Source organism: Eucyclogobius newberryi, unplaced genomic scaffold (assembly GCF_026437365.1).
Source record: "Eucyclogobius newberryi isolate DKJ021-1_F unplaced genomic scaffold, fEucNew1.0.hap1 SCAF_8, whole genome shotgun sequence".
Classification (NCBI taxonomy): domain Eukaryota; kingdom Metazoa; phylum Chordata; class Actinopteri; order Gobiiformes; family Gobiidae; genus Eucyclogobius; species Eucyclogobius newberryi.
Window position 1 is genome coordinate 36637604 of NW_027316500.1, and position 22258 is coordinate 36659861.

Consider the following 22258-nt stretch of genomic DNA (forward strand, 5'->3'; position numbering starts at 1 on the left):
TCTGGACCTTACTGTAGCTAATCGATGCTAGTGGTTTTAGAGGCTAATATGGAACCCAACGAGAGAACGTCTCCATGGCAACCTGCAGTGACCTCCATATTGTGTAAATTCTACTAAATGACTAAACCACACTTGACATGAGCTGTTTTTTAGTCATTTGTTGGTTCTGTTGTGTTTGTGTACATAGTGTACTAGTGTACTAGTGTAATAGTTAAATAGTTAATAGTGTAATACAGGCAGGGAAATAGACGGGGGCCCGGGGCCTGCAAGCAGTTGAATCTCCGGCGGGCCCGTGGTTTGAAATAGGAGGGGGCCCGCCGTGCCCCTCCTCAAAAAAAAATCAAGATTTAACTAGTAATTTGTCCATATTCGGGGCATTTTCATCGCTTAAGTTTGGTTTTGACAGACACGCCCACATCGCACGTCTTCTCGCTTCTCATTGGCCGAGCGGTCTCCGTGATGTAGTATCGATGAAAGTGGGCATCTGATTGGCCGCTGCGTTCGTGTTGCGTTCACGTGTCCTCGGAAATGGCCGCTCTAATTTTCGGGGCAATGTATATATGAGTTGTTTATTTTGTAGGCTGTGATTTTATATATTCCACAAGATCTCCTTGTGTCACATGCTGTAAACAGTATTTATTTGATAAGAAACATGATTATATTGAATGAAACGGTTTTAAAGATCATGATCTCTGGTTTATATGATTCAGTATTTCATATCAAATTGTTTTACACGCCAATAACCAGGTTTAAAACACATTTATCTTGTTCTTATGACGCCGCGATGCCACGCGCGCTTGTGGACCCCGGAAAATGTTGGGAGGCCCCTAACTTTGAAAATCTATTTCTCAGCCTGTAATAGTTAATAGTGTATAGTTAATAGTGTAATAGTTAATAGTGTAATAGTTCATAGTGTAATAGTTCATAGTTAATAGTGTAATAGTTAATAGTGTAATAGTTCATAGTGTAATAGTTCATAGTTAATAGTGTAATAGTTAATAGTGTAATAGTTAATAGTGTAATAGTTAATAGTGTAATAGTTCATAGTTAATAGTGTAATAGTTAATAGTGTAATAGTTTAGTGTAATAGTTCATAGTGTAATAGTTCATAGTTAATAGTGTAATAGTTCATAGTGTAATAGTTCATAGTGTAATAGTTCATAGTGTAATAGTTCATAGTGTAATAGTGTAATAGTTCATAGTGTAATAGTTCATAGTGTAATAGTTCATAGTGTAATAGTTCATAGTTAATAGTGTAATAGTTAATAGTGTAATAGTTCATAGTGTAATAGTTCATAGTGTAATAGTTCATAGTTAATAGTGTAATAGTTAATAGTGTAATAGTTCATAGTGTAATAGTTCATAGTGTAATAGTTCATAGTGTAATAGTTCATAGTGTAATAGTTCATAGTGTAATGGTTCATAGTGTAATAGTTCATAGTGTAATAGTTCATAGTGTAATAGTTCATAGTTAATAGTGTAATAGTTAATAGTGTAATAGTTCATAGTGTAATAGTTAATAGTGTAATAGTTAATAGTTATCTTTTCTCATATCTGTGGTACAGGACACACCTCCACTGGTACAAACAGTCTTAAAGACGACATCATTATATCAGACCAAAGCAGCAGCTGCATAAAACACATCATGTTGCCAAATACCTGAGGTAAAAGCCTCAAACTACTACTTCTACAGCCTCTGTTTTGACAGATGAGGAGTGGGAAAGTATCTGTATGAGGTGAGTGTACTCACCTGTGCGCCTGCTTAGCCACACGTGCTAACACTATACAGTCTATGGTCTGGGGAGTGTACTCACCTGTGCGCCTGCTTAGCCACACGTGCTAACACTATACAGTCTATGGTCTGGGGAGTGTACTCACCTGTGCGCCTGCTTAGCCACACGTGCTAACAGTTTGGAGGTGGAAGCAGCTTTATGAAGGCGACTGTCATCGTCCCAGGAGCCGTGAGTGCGGTCGAGCGAGCGCCGGGCACTGCCGCCTCTGACACAAACACACACACAAATATACATTTACGACGTAGTATTTAAACACACACACGTCACTGCGTAGTATTTAAACACACACACGTCACTGCGTAGTATTTAAACTAATAACAATACAATAACAGAATAAAACTGTTACTGTAAGAATCATGTTGTAATAGGAAGAAAATGAGAATGAAGTCGTCATTAGAACGTTTAGAAGTTCTTCAAAGCAAACGCAAAAGAACAATTCACTTTTGCCGTGACCAAAATGGGTTAAATGCTTAAAATGACTTCTTCATATTGACTATGACTTTATTCTCGCAGCACAAGATATTCTTGTAATATTACTACTTTATTCGTTTAGAAATTATGACTTTTTCTGGTTTTGTCTACACCCCGACACCCTACACCCCGACACCCAACACCCCGACACCCGACACCCCACACCCCGACACCCCACACCCCGACACCCAACACCCCGACACCCAACACCCCGACACCCTACACCCTGACACCCCGACACCCCACACCCCGACACCCTACACCCCGACACCCCACACCCCGACACCCTACACCCTACACCCCGACACCCTACACCCCGACACCCAACACCCCGACACCCAACACCCTACACCCCGACACCCCGACACCCAACACCCCGACACCCAACACCCCGACACCCAACACCCCGACACCCCGACACCCCACACCCCGACACCCCACACCTCGACACCCTACACCCAACACCCCGACACCCCACACCCCGACACCCTACACCCCGACACCCCACACCCCGACACCCAACACCCCGACACCCCGACACCCAACACCCCGACACCCCACACCCCGACACCCAACACCCCGACACCCCACACCCCGACACCCAACACCCCGACACCCCACACCCCGACACCCCACACCCGACACCCTACACCCTACACCCCGACACCCCGACACCCTACACCCCGACACCCAACACCCCGACACCCCACACCTCGACACCCTACACCCAACACCCCGACACACTACACCCCGACACACTACACCTCGACACCCTACACCCAACACCCCGACACACTACACCCCGACACCCTACACCCCGACACCCTACACCCCGACACCCTACACCCCGACACCCGACACCCTACACCCCGACACCCCACACCCAGACACCCCACACCCCGACACCCAGACACCCCGACACTCTACACCCCAATACCCTACACCCCGATACCCTACACCCTGACACCCCGACACCCTACACCCCGACACCCTACACCCAGACACACTACACCCCGACACCCTACATCCTGACACACTACACCCCGACACCCTACACCCCGACACACTACACCCCGACACCCTACACCCGACACCCTACACCCCGACACCCTACACCCAGACACCCCGACACCCAGACACCCCGACACCCTACACCCCAATACCCTACACCCCGATACCCTACACCCTGACACCCCGACACCCTACACCCCGACACACTACACCCTACACCCAGACACACTACACCCCGACACCCTACATCCTGACACACTACACCCCGACACCCTACACCGACACCCTACACCGACACCCTACACCCCGACACACTACACCCCGACACCCCGACACACTACACCCCGACATCCTACACCCGACACCCTGACACCCTACACCCCGACACACTACACCCCGACACACTACACCCCGACACCCAACACCCCGACACCCCGACACCCAACACCTCCTATATTTTGTAAATATAGTTAGTATATTTTTTCTATTTTACTGTACGATAGGGACACGCGCTGGAATAGTTTTTTAATTCAACTGTTTTTGACTTTTTTCGGCTGGATTTGAGCGTTTTTCGTTGCGTTCTTTGTGTTGTTGTGACGTGAGCTAGCTCCGAGCGAGCCCACCAGCCCCCCCCCCGCGCCCTCCGGCCACGCTAAAGTACGGCGTGTCGTCGGTACACGTTTATATACACGTTTATATGAAAGAGGAACTTCACGAAAATTAACTTGTTTTGACTTTATTCGGCTGGATTGAGTGTTTTCGTCGTGTCGTTGCGATGTGTCTTGGCTGTGAGTCCCCCGGCTCCGGCCCCGCCCCCCGGCTCCGGCCCCGCCCCCCGGCCGGCGCCGTACCGCGTTTACACAAAGGAGGAACTCATGAAACTGAGGAGAACAGTCGTCTTACCCGGAGATCGTCACGTTATCCCGGCGGACATCCTAAGGAAAACGCAACGAAGCAGACGGGCTGGACGTAAACTCCGAGAGAAGAGAGGGACAAACAGGAAGTCGGTTCCCGCCGTAGTCATGGGTAACGTGAGGTCCCTTCAAAATAAAATGACGGAAATAGCGAGCCTCATGCGGTCCCAGAGGATTTATAGGGACAGCAGCGTCTTGATTTTCACAGAGACCTGGTTAACAGCAGAAATGCCAGACTCTATTGTAGGTTTGGACAATTTTGATCTGCTGCGGGCGACAGAACGAGAGAATGCTTGAAGAAAAGAGGTGGAGGTCTGGCGGTGTATGTGAACACGAGCTGGTCCAAACCCGAACACTGCACAGTGAGGGAGCAGCTATGTAACAAGGATATTGAACTATTGGCTATTGCCATGAGGCCATATTATCTGCCCCGGGAGTTCTCACATGTGATTTTGATCGCAGTCTATGTGGCCCCGTCTGCCAATGCTGAAAATGCTTGTGAAGCACTGCTCTCCTGCACTTGTAGGCTGCAAACACAGCATCCACAGGCTCTCTTCCTCATCTCTGGTGACTTTAACCACGCTTCTCCCTCTTCTGTTCTACCAACATACACCCAGTATGTTACCTGCCCCACCAGAGAGAATAGAACATTGGACTTGTTTTTTGCCAACACCAAGGAGGCTTATTCTTCTTCCCCCCTCCCTCCCCTGGGCAGCTCGGACCACAACCTTGTACATCTGAGGCCTGTGTATGAACCCATCGTGCGCAGGCAGCCTGTGGTGTCCCGTGAGGTGAGGATGTGGTCTGCTGAGAGCGAGGAGGCTCTGAGGGACTGCTTCAGCACCACTGTCTGGACTGAGCTTTATGACCCACATGGGGAGGACATCAACACCATCACAGAGTGCATCACGGACTACATCAACTTCTGTTTTGAGAACATTGTTCCCTCCCGGACGGTGCGGTGTTTTCCAAACAACAAGCCATGGATTAACCGTGAACTGAAGGCTCTGCTGAAGGAGAAGAAGAGAGCCTTCAGGTCAGGGAACAAGGAGGAGCTGAGGACTGTGCAGAAGGAGCTGAGGAGGAAGATCAGGCAGGCTGAGGCCGGCTACAAGAGGAGGATGGAGGAGCAGCTGCAGCAAAAGAACATTCAGGGAGTGTGGAGGAGCCTGAAAACCATCTCGGGCTTCAAAATCCCCCCTGCCCAGACAGAGGGGGATCTACAGTGGGTGAATGATTTAAATGCTCACTTCTTGAGGTTTGATCGGTCACCCGCCCCTCCCCCTGCACAGCTGCATGCTCCCTCTTCCACAGCTGGACAATGCCCTGCATCTGTTCCTCTTCGCTTATCTGCCCCGGACCATCGGCTCCCCACTTCGCCTGGACTCACCCATCCCCCCAGCACACAGTCCCCCTGCCAACCACTGACTGTCACAGCAGCACAGGTGAGGAGTGAGCTGAAGAGGATTAAAGTGAGGAAGGCAGCAGGACCTGATGGCATCAGCCCCAGGCTCCTTAAGTCCTGCGCAGATGAACTGTGTGGAGTTATGGAGCATGTCTTCAACATGAGCCTGAAGCTGAGGGTGGTACCACAGGTCTGAAGACCTCCTGTCTGGTACCACAGGTCTGAAGACCTCCTGTCTGGTACCTGTGCCTAAGACACCGCGCCCCAAAGACCTCAACAGCTTCAGGCCAGTGGCTCTCACGTCCCACCTGATGAAGACACTGGAGCGGCTAGTCCTGGACCACCTCCGCTCCACCGTGAGCTCAGCCATGGACCCGCTGCAGTTTGCATATCGGTCTGGCATCGGAGTGGAGGACGCTGTCATCTCCCTGCTGCACCGCTCTCTCTCTCACCTGGAAAAGCCTGGCAGCTCTGTGAGGATTCTGTTCTTCGATCTTTCCAGCGCCTTCAACACCATCCAGCCGCTGCTCCTGAGGGACAAGCTGGAGACGGCTGGTGTGGAGTATGACCTGGCAGAGTGGATCCTGGACTACCTCACAGACCGACCCCAGTTTGTGAGAGCCCGGAACTGTGTGTCTGACACTCGGACCTGCAGTGTGGGGGCGCCCCAGGGCACTGTCCTCGCGCCCTTTCTCTTCACCCTTTACACTGCAGACTTCAGACATGACACGGACAGCTGTGTCCTGCAGAAGTTCTCTGATGACTCTGCCATCATCGGACTCATCACGGACGACGATGACGCGGAGTACAGAGGACTGGCGCAGGACTTTGTGGACTGGTGTCAGCGGAACCACCTCCTCATCAACGCGGGGAAGACCAAGGAGATGGTGGTGGATTTCCGCAGACGCCACCCCACTGCCCCCTCACCAGTGAACATCCAGGGACGGGACATTGAGAGAGTGGACTCATACAAGTACCTGGGTGTTCATCTGAACCACAAACTGGACAGGACTCATAACACAGACGCACTGTACAGGAAGAGCCAGAGTCGGCTCTACCTCCTGAGGAGACTCAGGTCTTTTGGAGTGACAGGGCCACTCCTGAAGACCTTCTACGACTCTGTGGTGGCATCAGCCCTCCTGTACAGTGTGGCCTGCTGGAGCAGCAGCATCACAGAGAGGGAGAGGAGGAAGCTGGACAGAGTCATCAAGAAGTCCAGCTCCGTCCTGGGCTGTGCTCTGGACTCGGTGCAGGAGGTGGGGGACAGAAGGGTCCTGGCTAGATTCACATCTATGCATAGATGGACCATGATTGTCACCCCCTGCAGGACACTCTCTCCGCTCTGGAGAGCAGCTTCAGTGAGAGACTGATCCACCCTCGATGTGCGAAGGAAAGGTTCCGTAGGTCTTTCCTTCCTGCTGCTGTCAGACTTTATAACAAACACTGTTAGTACTGAACACTCGCAATACTGACCTAACCATGTGCAATTCTGTCATATGTGCAATTGCTGTTGGAATTCATGTGCAATTCATGTGCAACCTATGTGCTGTCGTGACACATATTCATGTGCAATTACAGTCGTGATCACATGCAATGGTATTTATGTATTTATTTATTTATTTGTCTATGGGAGTTTTTATTTGTTTATAGGAGATCTTCTACTGAAAGTGTTTTTCAGACTTCCTATAAGTGATCTGTTCTTCTGGATCTACCTCTGTATCTACCTGCGTTGCACCAATGAAATTTCCCCATGTGGGACAATAAAGGAATATCTTATCTTATCTTATGACTTGAGGACATCTCTGCCCATGTTTGCTAGCTTTGCTAGCGGTACACGCTGCATTGGTATCGGTTTGGTATCGATATGGTATCGGTATGGTATCGGTATAGTATCGGTATAGTATGGGCATTATGCATCTCACACAGAAACATCAAACATGAGCTAAACTGAGACAGAAGAGAAGCAGTGTTAGAAAAAGGTCTGAGCTTTAGGTCACACAGAAAGACTACGATTCCCACAATGCAGCAGCGACACGTGTCAGGCAAAGGTGAGGGAGGGGCTGGGGGAGAAGGGGAGGGGCAAGTAGGAAAGGGCCACAGCAGCAAGTCAGGGTGAGACTGGAGCAGTTACAAACAAAGGGTTAAACAGGGTCAGATCCTGGGTTAGACCAGGTCAGAACCTTTGACAGATCTGAGTTAGTCTGAGAGGAAACCAGGCTTAGGGCTGACCCTAACCCTGGACCAGAGCTGGGTCAGTCTGAGAGGAAACCAGGCTTAGGGCTGACCCTAACCCTGGACCAGAGCTGGGTCAGTCTGAGAGGAAACCAGGCTTAGGGCTGACCCTAACCCTGGACCAGAGCTGGGTCAGTCTGAGAGGAAACCAGGCTTAGGGCTGACCCTAACCCTGGACCAGAGCTGGGTCAGTCTGAGAGGAAACCAGGCTTAGGGCTGACCCTAACCCTGGACCAGAGCTGGGTCAGTCTGAGAGGAAACCAGGCTTAGGGCTGACCCTAACCCTGGACCAGAGCTGGGTCAGTCTGAGAGGAAACCAGGCTTAGGGCTGACCCTAACCCTGGAACAGAGCTGGGTCAGTCTGAGAGGAAACCAGGCGTTAGGACCAGAGCTGCTTCAGTGGAGACCTTTTCCCTGTGGCTCCGCTCTGGACTTTAGTCTCAGCTCTGGTCTCGGTCCTGGCTTCTGTCGACCGGGACTCGGAGGACTGGGATCTCTGGAGGTTCTGGTTCTGGTCCTGGTTCTCCTCTTGGATCTCACCCAAGTCAGATCTGGACTGGGACTTCTCCTTTTTCTTTTCTGTGCCACTGAGTGAAAAACAGTTTTTATACATTTTGCAAAAGAACAACGTGAAATCTGAGCCCACACAAAGTGTGTGTGTGAGTGTGAGTGTGAGTGTGAGTGTGAGTGTGAGTGTGAGAGAGAGTGAGAGTGAGAGTGAGAGTGAGAGTGAGAGTGAGAGTGAGTGTGAGTGTGAGTGTGAGTGTGAGTGTGAGAGTGAGAGTGAGAGTGAGAGTGAGAGTGAGAGTGAGTGTGAGTGTGAGTGTGAGAGTGAGAGTGAGAGTGAGAGTGAGTGTGAGTGTGAGTGTGAGAGTGAGAGTGAGAGTGAGAGTGAGAGTGAGTGTGAGTGTGAGTGTGAGTGTGAGAGTGAGAGTGAGAGTGAGAGTGAGTGTGAGTGTGAGTGTGAGTGTGAGTGTGAGTGTGAGTGTGAGAGTGAGTGTGAGTGTGAGTGTGAGTGTGAGAGTGAGAGTGAGAGTGAGAGTGAGTGTGAGTGTGAGTGTGAGTGTGAGTGTGAGTGTGAGAGTGAGAGTGAGTGTGAGTGTGAGAGTGAGAGTGAGAGTGAGTGTGAGTGTGAGAGTGAGTGTGAGTGTGAGTGTGAGAGTGAGAGTGAGTGTGAGTGTGAGTGTGAGTGTGAGAGTGAGTGTGAGTGTGAGTGTGAGAGTGAGTGTGAGTGTGAGAGTGAGAGTGAGTGTGAGTGTGAGTGTGAGAGTGAGAGTGTGAGTGTGAGTGTGAGAGTGAGAGTGAGAGTGAGAGTGAGTGTGAGTGTGAGTGTGAGTGTGAGAGTGAGAGTGTGTGTGCGTGTCTGACCTTTTGGCGGCAGACGACAGCGTCTCTTTCCGTGTCACTGATCCAGACTCTCGGTCCCTCCGTCGCCCGCTCCCTGAGGTTCCCCCTGAGGTCCCCCCGTTTGGGAGACACGACAAAGAGTAGGCCTCTCGCATCGACCCTGAGAACCACAGCCAATCAATCAATCAATCAATCAATCAATCAATGTTTATTTGTGGAGCACATTTCATACAAAAGTAACTCCAGCGCGTTACAATAGTAAAACATTTATTACATTTATTAAAATCACAATATAATATAAATCACAACATGAGTTCATCAGCCTTGGCTCCAAAACATCCATATATCTAACCAATAACCTCTGCTCTGATGGGCTGAGGTACATTTCCTCTGCTCTGTTGTCATGGTGATGTAGGGTTTGTCTTGTTTTACTCAGGGTGTTTCTATCTCTGCTCCTCTTGGTTTCCCCCCTCCCTTCTTCAAGCCTCGAAATAACGGGCCGGACACGGTCAATGACCGGCGCAAAAATCTGTTTTGACCGACTCCAAAATCAAGGTTCCGGAAACAATGGCCGACGCAAATTTTTCGCCGTCATAGGCAAAAACAGCGCGGTGAACCCGCCCAAAGCGGTTCCTCTGCACAAACTCGGGCGCGCTGTACTACAGACCAGGATTATTGCTGTACTTGTACAGCGGAGGAAGCAGCGGAGCATGTGCGCGCGCATTTCCATCGCTTAAGTTTCGTTTTGACAGACATGCCACTTCGCAGTCTTCTCGCTTCTCATTGGCCGAGCGGTGTCCGTGATCTAATGTCGATGAAAGCGGGCATCTGATTGGCCGCTGCGTTCGGTTGTACTCGGAAATGCCCGCTCTAACTTTGCGCCACAAGTGATATCGAGGTTGGCGGGCGTCAATCTCCTCAGTTCACAATTCAGTCTTTTTAAAGTTGTTTGCAACAAAAGCTGTAATTTTGCACATTAGGGACAATGTCAATGTGGAAGTATCCAAGGGCCCCGCCCCCTTTTGAGTTGTTAGCATCGGGGCAATGTTTATATGTATATAATGTATATATGTATATATAATGTATATATGTTAGTAGTTTATTTTGTAGGCTGTGATTTTATATATTCCACAAGATCTCCTTGTGTCAAATGCTGTAAACAGTATTTATTTGATAAGAAACATGATTATATTAAATTAAACAGTTTTAAAGATCATGATCTCTGGTTTATATGATTCAGTATTTGTGCTCTTCATATCAAATAACAGATAAAAGTACTTTCAATTGTTTTACATGCTAATAACCAGGTTTAAAACACATTTATCTTGTTTTTATGATGCCGCGCGTGCTTGTGGGCCCCTGAAAATGCTGGGGGGCCCCTAACTTTGAAAATCTATTTCTCAGCCTGTAAATGAAAGAGACATGTTAATGATAGTTCATTTTTCATTAATTATGTTATTCTGTTTTCCTTTCCTTGTGACCGATTCAGAATTAGCCATGACAGGTGCCAAATGATCGGTACCTGTCATGTTGACAGGGACGTAAAAATAATTATTTCAAGGCTTGCTTCTTGTTCTCGCTCTGGTTACCGCCCCCTTGTTGCTCTGGTTACCCCCCTTGTTGCTCTGGTTACCGCCCCCTTGTTGCTCTGGTTACCGCCCCCTTGTTGCTCTGGTTACCGCCCCCTTGTTGCTCTGGTTACCGCCCCCTTGTCTCTCAGCTCTTCACAGGCTCCTCCCTCACACCTGTGCGTGGGTTCACAGCTGTATCTGGTTGTTGATCACTGGTGGTAATATATCGTGTGTCTGTTCTTTGTCTCAGTGCGAAATTGTCTGCGTTGCCCTGTTCTGCCCCGCCCTGTTCTGCCCTGCCCTGTTCAGCCCCAGCCATCGAGCGTTTGATATCTTGATTCTTGTTTTCGGACTCTGACTTCTGTATTTTGCATTATCCTCTGATCCCGTTTGCTGTCCTCGATCTTGGACGCTCTGATATTCTTTTCCTCTGACACAGCTGTTAGCCTGTGCACCGAACCTGGACCGGACCTTGACTCCGCCTCTCGCCTGTCCTCTGACACCGCTGTTGCTATGACCACCACTGGAAGGACCTTCCTTGTTGTTCCGACTCACCCAGTGACTTTGTACATTTCTATTCTCCATTAAAGCCTGTTATAATCTTATCCTGTTTCCAGCTCTGTAATTGGCTCTGTTCTGCCGTTCGTGACAGTTTGCGGTTGTATCTTTCCTCTGTTCTGATTGGCTGAGCTACATTTCCTCTGCTCTGATTGGCTGACGTACCTTTCGTCTGCTTTTTGCTCTCCTCTGACTGGTTGAGGCGACGGATGACATCAGCAAGCGCCGCCTTGAGCACAGTCAGCTCGTCCTCCTGCGTCTGCACACGCAGCTCCAGCGCGCAGACACGAGCGTGCACATGTTCGTCGCTCTCCAGCGCGCACACACGAGCGTGCACGTTGTCCTCATGCACGTCCTCATCTGCAGAGACAAAGGGAGAATAAGGAAATATATCTGAACCAGCACCACATGACTCTCAGTATAAGACCTGTACAGGAACCCCCGGCACCACATGACTCTCAGTATAAGACCTGTACAGGAACCCCCGGCACCACATGACTCTCAGTATAAGACCTGTACAGGAACCCCCGGCACCACATGACTCTCAGTATAAGACCTGTACAGGAACCCCCGGCACCACATGACTCTCAGTATAAGACCTGTACAGGAACCCCCGGCACCACATGACTCTCAGTATAAGACCTGTACAGGAACCCCCGGCACCACATGACTCTCAGTATAAGACCTGTACAGGAACCCCCGGCACCACATGACTCTCAGTATAAGACCTGTACAGGAACCCCCGGCACCACATGACTCTCAGTATAAGACCTGTACAGGAACCCCCGGCACCACATGACTCTCAGTATAAGACCTGTACAGGAACCCCCGGCACCACATGACTCTCAGTATAAGACCTGTACAGGAACCCCCGGCACCACATGACTCTCAGTATAAGACCTGTACAGGAACCCCCGGCACCACATGACTCTCAGTATAAGACCTGTACAGGAACCCCCGGCACCACATGACTCTCAGTATAAGACCTGTACAGGAACCCCCGGCACCACATGACTCTCAGTATAAGACCTGTACAGGAACCCCCGGCACCACATGACTCTCAGTATAAGACCTGTACAGGAACCCCCGGCACCACATGACTCTCAGTATAAGACCTGTACAGGAACCCCCGGCACCACATGACTCTCAGTATAAGACCTGTACAGGAACCCCCGGCACCACATGACTCTCAGTATAAGACCTGTACAGGAACCTCAGGCACCACATGACTCTCAGTATAAGACCTGTACAGGAACCCCCGGCACCACATGACTCTCAGTATAAGACCTGTACAGGAACCCCCGGCACCACATGACTCTCAGTATAAGAACTGTACAGGAACCCCCGGCACCACATGACTCTCAGTATAAGACCTGTACAGGAACCCCCGGCACCACATGACTCTCAGTATAAGACCTGTACAGGAACCCCCGGCACCACATGACTCTCAGTATAAGACCTGTACAGGAACCCCCGGCACCACATGACTCTCAGTATAAGACCTGTACAGGAACCCCCGGCACCACATGACTCTCAGTATAAGACCTGTACAGGAACCCCCGGCACCACATGACTCTCAGTATAAGACCTGTACAGGAACCCCCGGCACCACATGACTCTCAGTATAAGACCTGTACAGGAACCCCCGGCACCACATGACTCTCAGTATAAGACCTGTACAGGAACCTCAGGCACCACATGACTCTCAGTATGAGACCTGTATAGGAACCCCCGGCACCACATGACTTTCAGTATAAGACCTGTACAGGAACCCCCGGCACCACATGACTCTCAGTATAAGACCTGTACAGGAACCTCAGGCACCACATGACTCTCAGTATAAGACCTGTACAGGAACCTCAGGCACCACATGACTCTCAGTATAAGACCTGTACAGGAACCTCAGGCACCACATGACTCTCAGTATAAGACCTGTACAGGAACCTCAGGCACCACATGACTCTCAGTATGAGACCTGTACAGGAACCTCAGGCACCACATGACTCTCAGTATGAGACCTGTATAGGAACCTCAGGCACCACATGACTCTCAGTATAAGACCTGTACAGGAACCTCAGGCACCACATGACTCTCAGTATAAGACCTGTACAGGAACCTCAGGCACCACATGACTCTCAGTATGAGACCTGTATAGGAACCTCAGGCACCACATGACTCTCAGTATGAGACCTGTATAGGAACCTCAGGCACCACATGACTCTCAGTATAAGACCTGTACAGGAACCCCCGGCACCACATGACTCTCAGTATAAGACCTGTACAGGAACCCCCGGCACCACATGACTCTCAGTATAAGACCTGTACAGGAACCCCCGGCACCACATGACTCTCAGTATAAGACCTGTATAGGAACCCCCGGCACCACATGACTCTCAGTATAAGACCTGTATAGGAACCCCCGGCACCACATTGATATGGGTTAGGATTTTTTATCTTGCAATATAAATCTAGAGATAGTTTTATTCCATCATCAAAAAGCCGTTTGGAAATGAAAAGATTCCGGAACAAAGAGAGAATCTGGGTGAAACATTCATTTTTAGACTTAAACACATTTCTCAAGATCGTTTTTTTACAGTAATAAAAATAGGGTTATTATATTTCTCCAGAATTGTTGATAGGTCTCTATGGAGTACCACACACATATGGAGTACCACACACACATATGGAGTACCACACACATATGGAGTACCACACACACATATGGAGTACCACACACACATATGGAGTACCACACACACACATGGAGTACCACACACACATATGGAGTACCACACACACATATGGAGTACCACACACACACATGGAGTACCACACACACATATGGAGTACCACACACATATGGAGTACCACACACATATGGAGTACCACACACACATATGGAGTACCACACACACATATGGAGTACCACACACACATATGGAGTACCACACACACACATGGAGTACCACACACACATATGGAGTACCACACACATATGGAGTACCACACACACATATGGAGTACCACACACACATATGGAGTACCACACACACATATGGAGTACCACACACACACATGGAGTACCACACACACATATGGAGTACCACACACATATGGAGTACCACACATACGGAGTACCACACATACGGAGTACCACACACACATATGTAGTACCACACACACATATGGAGTACCACACACATATGGAGTACCACACACATATGGAGTACCACACATATGGAGTACCACACATATGGAGTACCACACACATATGGAGTACCACACACACATATGGAGTACCACACACACATATGGAGTACCACACACACATATGGAGTACCACACACATATGGAGTACCACACATACGGAGTACCACACACACATATGGAGTACCACACACACATATGGAGTACCACACATATGGAGTACCACACACATATGGAGTACCACACACACATATGGAGTACCACACACACATATGAAGTACCACACACACATGGAGTACCACACACACATATGGAGTACCACACACACATATGGAGTACCACACACACATGGAGTACCACACACACATATGGAGTACCACACACACATATGGAGTACCACACACATATGGAGTACCACACACACATGGAGTACCACACACACATATGGAGTACCACACACATATGGAGTACCACACACACATGGAGTACCACACACACATGGAGTACCACACACATATGGAGTACCACACACACATATGGAGTACCACACACACACATATGGAGTACCACACACATATGGAGTACCACACACATATGGAGTACCACACACATATGGAGTACCACACACACATGGAGTACCACACACATATGGAGTACCACACACACATATGGAGTACCACACACACACATATGGAGTACCACACACATATGGAGTACCACACACATATGGAGTACCACACACATATGGAGTACCACACACACACATATGGAGTACCACACACATATGGAGTACCACACACATATGGAGTACCACACACATATGGAGTACCACACACACAAGGCAAGGCAAGTTTATTTGTAGAGCACATTTCATACACAAGGCAATTCAAAGCTTCACAGCAGGAAAAATGCATTCAAATCACAAAGAAATTACAGAAATACAATAAAATTAACTAAATTAAAAATTATCAATCCAACTGATTTTCTAAACTAATAAAATCACAAACAAAAGAGAAGAGTGCAAAGATAAAATCCTTTCAGTCATATGCGCAGCTAAACAAAACTGTTTTTAGCTTAGATTTGAACTTTGTCAGAGTATGTCTCACATCTTCAGGAAGAATGTTCCAGATTTTAGCTGCATAAAACTGAAACGCAGATTCCCCATGTTTTGTCCTGACTCTGGCACCAGCAGGAGGCCGGTCCATGTTTAGTCCTGACTCTGGCACCAGCAGGAGGCCGCTCCATGTTTAGTCCTGACTCTGGGCACCAGTAGGAGGCCGGTCCATGTTTTGTCCTGACTCTGGGCACCAGCAGGAGGCCGGTCCCTGAGGTCCTCAGAGTCCGAGATGGTTCATATTGCACTAACATATCCAAGATGTACTTTGGTGCTAGGCCATGGAGAGACTTGTACACAAGCAGAGCTGCTTTAAAGTCTATTCTCTGAGCCACAGGGGGCAGTGCAGAGACCTGAGAACAGGACTAATGTGATCATACTTCCTGGTTCTAGTCAGGACCCGAGCAGCAGCGTTCTGGATGTACTGCAGCTGTTTTACAACTCGTTTGGAGAGGCCAGTGAGCAGGCCGTTACAGTAGTCTAATCTACTGGAGACAAACGCTTGGATAAGTCTCTCTAAATCTGGTTTTGACACTATATTTTTAATAATAATAATAACAACTTTTATTTATATAGTGCTTTTCAGTGACCCAAAGACGCTGAACATATATAAAAAAGGGGGGGGGTATTTACAGACAGGGGGGACAACACGTACAGAACACATTGATATACAGATAAAATGAACAAGACAGAAGAAGTAGAGAGAAAAAGATGGGGATGTAACAGGGGGTAGAAGAGTAGACAATGGGGTAGAGGAGGCTAGGGGTAGGGGAGGTCATAGGCTTGGGTGAAGAGGTATGTTTTTAGGCGGGATTTGAATGTTGTGAGTGAGGGAGAGTGGCGGACAGGTTGGGGGAGGGAGTTCCAGAGTCGGGGTGCTGTTCGGGTACCAGTTTTATTGAGAGTGGATTTGGTGCCAATGAGGAGGAGCTCTGTTTTGTCACTGTTCAGTTTGAGGAAGTTGAGAGTGAGCCATGATTTTATTGTAGAGATGCAGGTTTGGATGTGGCTGAGGGGAGGGTTTTGGGTGGATTTGGTGGTGAGGTATATCTGGGTGTCGTCAGCGTAGCAGTGAAAGTCCAGGTTGAGTTGGCGGAGGATGTGACCAAGGGGGAAGATGTAGCAGATGAAGAGGAGGGGGCCGAGGACTGAGTCCTGGGGGACCCCCTGCGTTACTGGGGAGAGGGTGGATGAGTGACCGGAGAGGGAAATGAACTCTTGCCTGTTGGTGAGGTAGGATGTGAGCCAGTCAAGTGCAGAGCCCTCAACACCCAGTTGGCGCAGCCTTTGTAGGAGGATGGAATGGTTTATAGTGTCAAAGGCTGCGCTGAGGTCTAGTAGTAACAGGATGTTGAGGGCCCCGGAGTCTGCAGAGGTGAGGAGATCGTTGAGTACTTTGACCAGGGCTGTTTCAGTGCTGTGAAGTGGGCGGAGCCAGATTGGAGGGGTTCATAGAGGTTGTTTGACTGGAGGTGGGTGTGAAGTTGGGCGGCGACGATGCGTTCCAGCGTTTTTGAGAGGAACGGCAGGTTGGAGATGGGGCGGTAGTTGGAGAGGTTGGCGGAGTCTAGGGTGGGTTTTTTGAGGATGGGGGTGATGGAGGCCAGTTTGTAGATGGAAGGAACATGGCCGAGGGATAAAGACTGGTTGAAGAGCGTGGTGAGATGGGGGATGAGAGCAGGGAGGCAGGCCTTGGTTAGAGTCGTTGGGAGGGGGTCGAGAGAGCAGGTGGTGGTTTTGGAAGCGGTGATGAGGTCTATGATATGAGAGGAGTTAACAGAGGAGAAGGTGGTGAGGGGAGGGAAGGGTGGGTGGTCAGGGAGAGGGGGGGGGCAGGGGTGGGGGTGGTGATGGAGTTAATGGAGACGGCAGTCATGGAGCTGTTGATTTTGGAAATTTTGTCATTGAAGGCAAGGAGGAAAGAGTTGCAGAGGTCAGGGGAGGAGGGTGGAGTGATGTCCGGTGGCTGGAGCAGCTTGTTGACGGTGGAGAACAGGGTGCGAGGGCTCCGGTGGGAGCTGTTGATGAGGGTGGAGAGGTGGGCAGATTTGGCGGCTTGGAGAGCGTCACGGTAGGAGGAGATGTGTAATTTGAAAGCTTCGGCGTGGACGGTGAGGCGGGTTCTTTTGAGGAGTCGTTTGAGTTGGAGGCCAGTCTGCTTCATGGTGCGGAGTTCAGGGGTGTACCAGAGGGCGGGGTTGATGTATGAGACGGAGGAGGTTTTCCAGGGGGCTAGGGAGTCAAGGGAGTCGGAGAGGGTGGTGTTGAGCATGACAGCATAGTCGTCGGGGGAAGAGGGGGGGGGAGTCAGGGGGGAAAGCAGAGGATATGAGCTGGGAGAGCGTGAGGGGGTTGACTGACTTGATATTGCGGTAGGTGATGGTGCGTTTTTTGGGGTTATGGGGCGAGGGTAGGGGGGCGGAGAAAAGGATGCAGAGATGATCAGAGAGTGGGAAGGGGAGGGGGTGGGGCTTAGATATGGGTAGGAGAGAGGAACAGACTAAGTCCAGAGTGTGGCCTTTGGTATGGGTGGGGAAGTCAATATGTTGGGTGAGATGGAAGCAGTCCAGGAGAGAGAGGGAGTCGGATGTCAGTGGGGCGTTGGGGCAGTCAATGTGGATGTTGAAGTCACCAGTGAGTAGGAGGCGGGCAGAGAGAGAGGATGCGATGGTGAGGAGTTCAGACAATTCAGTGAGGAAAGAGGGGTGGGGCTTTGGGGGACGATAGATCAGGATAGCGGTGATAGAGTTGGGGAGGGAGAAGGCGAGGTATTCAAATGATGAGATGGATGGAAGGTTGAGGTTCAGTTCAGTGATGGATGTAGATTTTTTATGAATAACAGCAAGACCTCCCCCACGCCCGGAGAGGCGGGGTTTGGCAGTGTAAGTGTAGTTGGAGGGAGTGGCTTGGTTGAGAGCATAGAAGTCCAGGGGCTGTTGCCATGTTTCACAGAGGAGAAGCAGATCAATGTTATTGTCCAGTAGCAGTTCAGATATAACAGGTGATTTGTTGGAGAGGGAGCGGCAGTTCAGCAGTGCAAGGGAGATGGATGGGGGCGCGGAGATGGATGGGGGCGCAGGGGTGGGGGGGCGGAGGTTGCTGAGGTTGGCAGTGCGGGAGGTGGGGGTGACGGGGGGGCGAAAACTAGTCCAGAGTGACGGGATAGGTGAGCCGTCGTTGGAGTGTTGGTTATGGGAGAGACCAGAGCCCCTGTGGATGTAGCGGGGCCGGCGAAGGATCCCAGCTGAGCTAGCTGCAGAGGCAGCAGCAGCTGGGAGACGGTGGTTATGGTTGAGGAGGTGAAGGTCAGCAGCGGTGTAGGTGAGTAGGCGAGAAGTTGGTGGAGCGGTGGCCTGGAGGCGTGGGAGTGATAGTCCGAGGAGGAGATGGAACTTAGCAGCAGATGAGAGTAATCCAGTTAGAATGTTGGCGGTGGCTAGAGGCTGGTTAACTAGAAGCTGGTGGGCAGAGAGTTGTGAAAAAGCAGCAGTGGACCGGGTGTTGAAGCTGGTGGAGTGAGTGGCGTTGGCCCCAGACCTTGTCTGCACGGCAGGGAGGCCCCGCGATACCATGACGGACCTCCGCAGGTGTTAAGCCAGCTGTTAGCTGGCGGCTAGGGCAGTAGATAGTCCAGGAGTGAGGGAGGAGATGAGCGATGGACGGTGCAGTAATGTCCGATGAAGTTAAGGAACAGGGATGTAGACAGAAGACAACACAGAGACGCGGGAACAAAACAAAACAATGGAAACGACTAACAAAACAAAGACGTTGGGACAGAAGCGGCAGTCCACATACCAGACGCCGGCGTTGCTCTAGCCCAATCAAGACGCATGAGTCCAGTTTTGTGACCAGATCGCCCCCGTCTGTGGAGCGGGGAAAGCAGAGAAACGGGGCTGTACCTTGGTTGTATGGGGCTGCTTTTCTCCGGGTGGAGCCGGTGCCCCGCTCTCCGTGTCTGCTCCTGTGGCGGGCTGGGGCCACACCTTCGCCCAGGTACAGACCTCCGGGGCGGCGGGTGCGGGAGCGCGGAGCCGGTGTTCGAGCGTCGAAACGCCGGTGCAGAGGAGGAGAAGCGGAGCCACGTGCGGCTCGTGGCGGTGCGTGCCGCTCGTGGTGGAACTTTTGATTTTGGCAATGTTTTTTAGATGGTAAAAAGCTGCTGATATTATTGATTTGACGTGGCTATTAAAGTTCAAGTCTGAGTCCATTATTACCCCCAGATTTCTAATTTGGTTTGTAGGTTTTAGAGCGAGACTCTGGAGGTGACCGCTAACACTTTCTCTTTGTTTCTGTGGGCCAAAAATGATTATTTCAGTCTTGTCTGAGTTCAGCTGGAGAAAGTTGTTTTGCATCCACAAACTGATCTGTTGGATGCAGTGACAGAGTGAATCTACTGGTCCATATTCACCTGCCGATAGTGAAACATAGATCTGAGTGTCGTCTGCATAATTGTGATAAGACACATTTTCACTGCGTATCAACTGACCCAACGGCAGCATGTAGAGGTTGAACAGAAGGGGACCCAGGACTGACCCTTGGGGCACTCCACAGGTCAGGGTCATGTGGTCTGAGACACAGCTACCAATTTCAACAAAGTACTTCCTGTCTTCCAGATAGGACCTTAACCAGTTTAGGGCAGTGCCAGTGATGCCCACCCAGTCCTCTAGTCTCTGTAAGAGGATCCCATGATCGACAGTGTCAAAAGCAGCACTCAGATCTAACAGAATTAAGACTGAGGCTTTGCCCGTGTCAGTGTTCAGGCGGATGTCATTTGTCACCTTGACAAGATATGGAGTACCACACACATATGGAGTACCACACACACATATGGAGTACCACACACACATATGGAGTACCACACATATGTCCCGTGTCAAAGGACATGGGACGCTGGGACATGTGTAATAATACTGTAATAATAATACTGTAGTAACAATACTGTAGTAATAGTAGTATATATTATGGAGCTGTGTGTAATCTGTAAACCAGGACTAACCCAGGACTAAACCAGAACTAAACCAGGACTAAACCAGATCTAACCCAGGACTAAACCAGGTCTAAACCAGAACTAAACCAGGTCTAAACCAGAACTAAACCAGGACTAAACCAGATCTAACCCAGGACTAAACCAGGACTAAACCAGATCTAACCCAGGACTAAACCAGGTCTAAACCAGGACTAAATCAGGCCTAAACCAGGACTAAACCAGGACTAAACCAGGACAAAATCATCAGGTCTAAACCAGGTCTAAACCAGGACTAAACCAGTACTAAACCAGGTCTAAACCAGGACTAAATCATCAGGTCTAAACCAGGTCTAAACCAGGACTAAACCAGTACTAAACCAGGCTCAGAACAACCGGAAGCAGTCTGGACCAATTCCGGTGCCTTTGTTCTTCCAAACGCACGCGCCTGGGCCGTGGACTCACGGGGGGCGTGGCCTGGGGGGTTGACACGTGGAAACCCACAGCGGTCCGGGCTCGTGCGTGTGCGCGTGCGCAGGACTCACCTAAAGAGCCGTCCATCGTGCGCGTGACGCAGCCCCGTGCGCGTGACTGAGGCCTGTTGTTTCCCGCCGAGCCGCGAGCGCGCGCCGACAGCGGACACGAGCGTTGCGCGTGCACGAGGGTCCCTCAGTCCCGCCGCTGTGAACGCGCTTGGACCGGACTCACCCGGGTCTGGACCGGGTCTGGGCCAGGTCTGGATTAGGACTAAACCGAGACTAAACCAGGACTAAACCAGGACCAACTGCAGATTGCACACAGTTTCCGACTCCGCCCCTGAGCTGCAGCACGCGTCAAACATCGCGAGACTAAAGACAGACAAGTCCCGCGAGAGCTCAACCAAACATCGCGAGACCTGGATCTAACCTCCTCGGCTCGTCCTGGTTTGGTTCTGGTTCTGTCCTGTTCTGGTTCTGTCCTGGTCCGGTCCTGGTTTGGTTCTGGTTTGGTTCTGGTTCTGTCCTGGTTTGGTTCTGGTTCTGGTTCTGTCCTGGTCCTGGTTTGGTTCTGGTTCGGTCCTGGTTTGGTTCTCGTCGTGGTTCTGTCCTGTTCTGGTTCTGTCCTGGTGCTGGTTCGGTCCTGGTTCGGTCCTGGTTTGGTTCTGGTCCTGGTTTGGTTCTGGTTCTGGTTCTGTCCTGGTCCTGGTTTGGTTCTGGTTCGGTCCTGGTTTGGTTCTCGTCGTGGTTCTGTCCTGTTCTGGTTCTGTCCTGGTGCTGGTTCGGTCCTGGTTTGGTTCTGGTTCGGTCCTGGTTTGGTTCTGGTTCTGTCCTGGTCCTGGTTTGGTTCTGGTTCGGTCCTGGTTTGGTTCTGGTTCTGGTTCTGTCCTGGTCCTGGTTTGGTTCTGGTTCGGTCCTGGTTTGGTTCTGGTTCTGGTTCTGGTTTTGTCCTGGTTTGGTTCTGTCCTGGTCCTGGTTTGGTTCTGGTTCTGTCCTGGTTCGGTCCTGGTTTGGTTTGGTCCTGGTTCTGGTTCTGTCCTGGTTCTGGTTCTGTCCTGGTCCTGGTTTGGTTCTGTTTCGGTCCTGGTTTGGTTCTGGTTCTGTCCTGGTTCTGGTTCTGTCCTGGTTTGGTTCTGGTTCTGTCCTGGTTTGCTTCTGGTTCTGGTGCTGGTTCGGTTCTGGTTTTGTCCTGGTCT

At 50.2% G+C, this 22258-nt stretch overlaps 2 protein-coding genes across 2 annotated transcripts in view; one reads left to right on the forward strand and one right to left on the reverse strand.

The window, feature by feature from the left end:
• Positions 1–21413, reverse strand: part of LOC140351444 (echinoderm microtubule-associated protein-like 4) — a 48918-nt gene extending 27505 nt beyond the window's left edge. Inside the window, exons 1-7 of the mRNA XM_072437283.1 lie at positions 21132–21413; positions 11468–11662; positions 9195–9333; positions 8234–8413; positions 1879–1998; positions 1815–1822; positions 1751–1758 (exon numbers count right to left, since the gene is read on the reverse strand). Of these exons, the coding sequence (XP_072293384.1) occupies positions 1751–1758; positions 1815–1822; positions 1879–1998; positions 8234–8413; positions 9195–9333; positions 11468–11662; positions 21132–21147 (666 nt within the window). The 5' untranslated portion in view covers positions 21148–21413. The remainder of the gene's footprint in view (positions 1–1750; positions 1759–1814; positions 1823–1878; positions 1999–8233; positions 8414–9194; positions 9334–11467; positions 11663–21131) is intronic.
• LOC140350835 (cystatin-F-like) overlaps positions 1–22258 on the forward strand; it is a gene marked incomplete at its 3' end in the record, with an annotated part of 240847 nt that overhangs the window by 152544 nt on the left and 66045 nt on the right. The gene's annotated exons all lie outside the window — the stretch shown is intronic.